This window comes from Apis dorsata, unplaced genomic scaffold, assembly GCF_000469605.1.
Source record: "Apis dorsata unplaced genomic scaffold, Apis dorsata 1.3 scaffold_553, whole genome shotgun sequence".
Lineage (NCBI taxonomy): Eukaryota > Metazoa > Arthropoda > Insecta > Hymenoptera > Apidae > Apis > Apis dorsata.
The window spans coordinates 236,816-242,062 of record NW_006263769.1 but is presented as its reverse complement, the minus strand read 5'-3'; the positions used below and the strand labels follow the sequence as shown (position 1 = coordinate 242,062).

The 5,247-nt window shown below is 20.9% G+C and overlaps 1 protein-coding gene across 1 annotated transcript; it reads left to right on the top strand.

The window, feature by feature from the left end:
* The first annotated feature begins 206 nt into the window (after nucleotides 1-206).
* Nucleotides 207-5,247, top strand: LOC102676112 (transmembrane protein 231-like). Its single transcript, XM_006620887.2, is given in 8 exon segments — nucleotides 207-376; nucleotides 472-635; nucleotides 757-879; nucleotides 941-1,148; nucleotides 1,224-1,483; nucleotides 3,840-4,109; nucleotides 4,348-4,755; nucleotides 4,982-5,247. Coding segments are annotated over 8 exon segments (1,701 nt in total). The 5' UTR covers nucleotides 207-237; the 3' UTR covers nucleotides 5,111-5,247.

Here is a 5,247-nt window from a genome sequence, read left to right as displayed (position 1 = left end):
TATTTTTCATATTAATTTATTTAATTTTATTTAAATAAAAATTTTAATATATCGTATTTTTTTTTAATTTATCTTATTTTTTAAAAATTCTAAACTATAATTACACATATACATATATATGTATTATATATTTATAATATATATTTAATATATTAATATATTATATATATAATATATTTACATAATTACATAAATATATATTTATTTTCTGAATCATTGTCAGGGCAACGCATCATAATGGCTGCCATCGAAATATTTTCGAGTTCTATTGATTATAAGTATAAAAGTAAAATATGTTCTTTAAGCTTTTTCATTGTATTATTACTCATAATTTTATCATTGATTACACCACTTTTTATTATTTATAATACAGGAGGTATATTTTTTAATATGTTATTTTGTGTATATTACAAATATGATTGTTATATATTTTTATTATTTTGTTGCTCAGTTAATTATTATAATTTTTAGGTTTCTTATTGAAGAATCGTGTACTCATGGAAAAACCTGATGTGTTTTTTAATTATAAATATTTATTATTAGCAAATAAAGATTTTAATACAAATCCTATAATCTGTTCAAGTTTTAAAATGTACAAGGATAATGAAATTGAAGATAATTGTACATTAATAAAGGTTTTATCTTTATATTATTATAATGTATAATGTAAAAATTTCATAGTGCAAATTATTGTACTAATATCTATTCAATTTTTTTTTTGTATATATTTTTTTTATTAATCTTTTGAGATTTTAGGTTCGAGAAATAGATACAAATATTGATGGTAAAAACGATATTTTAAAGTTTGAGGCACATTTTTATACAAATAAACCTATAAAGTCTCTTAAACTTTTACTTTTCTTTAATTTTCAATTAAAGGTAAAAATTTGATTATTTTTATTTTATTATTTACAAGTAATGACATATTAATTTGTTATAGCAATTGTTTGATGCAACAATAGAATCTATTGCATTCTTTACTCATGTATTAAATGAAGAAGTTCAAAAAATACAGTTTTATGGAGATTTAGTATTGCAACAAAAAGGTCTTCTTACTAGTGAAGGCTTATATGAAGTATATAATCATAGTTTGGAAATTGCTGATTATTCTTTGAATGAAGTACTTATGCAAAATTTTAATAAAAAATGTTAGTAGCATTTTTCGGTATAATTTTTTGTAGTTAAAAAATATAATAAAAAAATAAAATTTATTTCAGTTACAGCAAAAATAAATAATAAATATATAAGTGAACAAATAGGTAATGTAAATGAAAATATAATAGTCATTCAAGGAGAATTATTTTATAGAGAACATTTAATTTATTATCAGCCTAATATTTTGGAAGAATTAAAGTGGATATGGGTGCAGTATTTTTCTACTTTTCTTGTTTTTGCTTATGTAGCAAGACATATTTTAATTTTTTTATTTTCAAATCGATATTTGAATTGTTATATAATAATACCATGGAAAAATAAATAATATGTATATATTATTAATTAATAATTATTTAAATTATTTTTTTTATCTTCTTTTTTATTGGATTTATAATTTTTTTTCGTAAATTGTAAATAATTATTTAATCTAATTGTTAATGTAAAAGATATTAAAAATATTAAAAGTTAAAATATTAAAAATTTTCACAATATTTTTAATGTTATTTTTAATATTATATTGTATATTGTCTAAATTTTATATTACAAATAAATTTTTTAATTTATGCGATTTTTATGATATATTAAATTTAATATGTAATATAATATTAAATTCCTATGTAATATAATATTTAAATACTAATATCGAATATCATAAATTGAATTATATAATATTAAATTGTTTATTTATATATAGAACTATATTTTTATGAATTTGTAAAAATAATAATTATATATAATTATAATAAAAAGAAAACAAAAAATTAATAAGAAATATTATATATATATTTATAATATTTTCATTATATTACGATTATAAAATATAAATAATTATAATTGATTCTCTAATCGTTAATCGTTAATCGAAAAATAATTCTCTTTTATTATAGGAAAATTAATTCTCTTTTATTATATTAATAACTTATTGTAATAAATAACATTTACTTTTGTATTTCCTAATAGATTTAGATTAATTGATAATAAGTTGATAAGTTGATATTTTTTTATATAAATTTCATTTTTAATGTTTATATTTAATAATATATAAATAAAATTAAGAATTGTTTTTTTTCTAAATTGTTATTTAAAAATTCGCATAATTTTAGAATTATATACAAATATAAATAATTTTAAGTTACGTAATATTTATTTTGAATATTATTTAAATAAATTAATTTTGAATTTTTTTTATATAATATAAAAAAAGATACAATATTTTATTATTTAAAATAAATTTATCATATTTTTACTATTTGTATGTCTTAAGTTCTAATATTTTATTTTGATTAATATAAAAGGAAGTGATTGATTTAATTATCAATTATCAACTATAAATAAATTTTTTTGTCATTATTATTAATGAAATGATATAATAAAAGACTATTTTATAAAATTTTTTAAATCGATTTTATCTTTTTAAAATTTTTTAATTATATATAACTTCAATTTTTGAAAAAAATTGCTTTTATTTTAATTATAAATACATAGTTTTTTTCTTAGAGATTTGACAATTTATGATCGAAAATTATTGTCAATCTTAGCCAAGATCTTTAGAAAACGCATCAAATTGTTTATACAAAACAGAATAGAAAAATTTATTTTCGCGGAATATAAATAAGAAAACTCTGATTTCGAAGAAATTTGAAAGAGTCTTGTGATTGGTGGAACTAACAACCCTTCTGAACTACGCGCCCGGCCAGTTCAATGAGGGTGGAGACTGCGCCGTGTTCCGTTCCATTCTTCGTTTATCATATTCTTGACACGCGATTTTTTTGTAAATTATTTATACCACAAATGTTTTAGTGGCCATTTAAAATGATTCACAAACAATCGAGTATGTCAGAAAGAAATAAACCCTGATCAAAAGGAGAACAGGGTGAGTGTGTAGTGAAGAAGTGTTGTTAGTAGAGATTACGGATGCTGCCACGATATGTTTACCGAACCTTGCACCAAATCTTTCGTATTTTTATTTCATATGGCAAACATTTTTGCTTTTCATATCATATTTTATTACATTTTAAGAACGTTCCTTTTATCAAGAAATATATTTTTGTAATTTCAAAAAAAATTTCTTTTTCTTTTTTAAGAAAAGACATAATATGATGTTTTATAATGATTATAATGAATCGTATACAATGTCGTTTTTAAATTATGAGAAAAGTTGTGATTCTAAAGTGAAAACGAATTTGTATTATAATAGCATAGAATGTATATAATGATTTATTAATTTTTATTATAATATATTATTATATTATAATTTTAATAATTTACAATAATAATTAAACATTTATTAGTCTATTTTTTTATCATATTTATAAATTATGAATTATAATTTGCCATATGGTAATAAACAATAAACAATAAAATTCTAATATTATATTATTATTATTATTATTATATACTTTAATTTTAATGAAAAAGATAATATTTGTAAAATTTGTAAAAATATTAATATTCATATTTAATAAATGAGTTTTATTTATCTTTTGCGATAAAAATATTTTTTAAATTTTTGTTAATTTCAATTGATAAGGATTATAATAAAAATTGAATTTTAATGTTTAATTACTATTATTTTAATAGCCATAATTATTATTTATGTTGTTATAAAATAATGATTAAGATAATTATTTAATCATGATTATAATTGCAAAAATTATTGTAATAAATTACAAATTTATAATTAGTGTGTCAATACTGGAAAAATCATGTCCACAAGATCGAAAGAGAAAGTGGTGGCTGCTTTCCGAAAATTTTTTCGATCTTCAGAGAAGATTTCGGAACAAGATGGAGCAAGTAGTTCGACGAGTTCACCATCGAGAAGGCTTTTAAGTCGGCATCGTCCGGATGCAGTTACTCCCACTGATGGTGCATTGTCGGATAATCCGGGTGTTAGCAATTCCAATCATGGCAGTTGTTTCTTCAAATCGAAAAAAACCACTAATAATTCTACGCAGGTATTTTACATTACATGGTTATTTATAAAACAATATAAATACAAACATCTAATATATTTCTTATATTAAAAATAAAGATTAAAACAATTTTGTTCAAGAGTAAAAGTTTTAAATATATTTATGTTTAAATTTTAAATTTACTTTACTTTTTAAATTTTAAATATGATAAATATAATAATGATAAATATATAATGATAAATGAAAACTTTTTTAAATATAATTTTATGATTACTTTTAGGGAACCATGGCGATGCCGGATAAAAGAGTACGTTTACGTCGTTTAATGAAAGAGCTTAGTGAGATTCAAAGAATGCAGCATCGACTCGAATCGACTTTCACTGCAGAATTGGTAAATGACAATTTATTCGAATGGCATGTGAGACTACACAAGATTGATCCGGAAAGTGAACTGGCTGCAGATATGAGAGAGCTCAATATACCTTATATACTTCTTCACGTGGTATTTCCGGAGAATTTTCCGTTTGCGCCACCTTTTATGCGTGTTATTTCGCCAAGAATTGAAAAAGGATTCGTGATGGAAGGAGGTGCAATTTGTATGGAACTTCTTACACCTAGAGGCTGGGCTAGTGCATATACTATTGAAGCTGTAATCACACAATTTGCAGCTAGTATTGTTAAAGGCCAGGTGAAATGTCTTTTAAATTTTCTTTTATACTATTTTTAAATTTTCTATTTTATTCGAATTTTTATTGAACTCTCTCTCATTTAATACATTTATTTATTTGAAACACTATATAATATTTTTTTCATTTTAATTTCAAGTATTCAATTTTTCCACATATCTCTTAATATAATTTTTAATAATAAATAATTGATATATTAAAAAAAATTTATTTAAAATTATTTTTCAGGGTCGTGTAGCGAGAAAACCAAAAACGAACAAAGAATTTAACAGACGTTCCGCAGAAGAATCTTTCAGAAGTTTAGTAAAAACGCACGAGAAATATGGTTGGGTTACACCGCCGCTTGCAGAAGGTTGATCTACTAGATCATTTGAAAAATAAAAGACTTCGTTGTATTTAAAAAAAGTATACATATATATAGGTTATAAATGTGACTTTCGAGTCGGTATCATTATATTCTTTTTCCGTTCGGTAATAATAATAATATAATTATA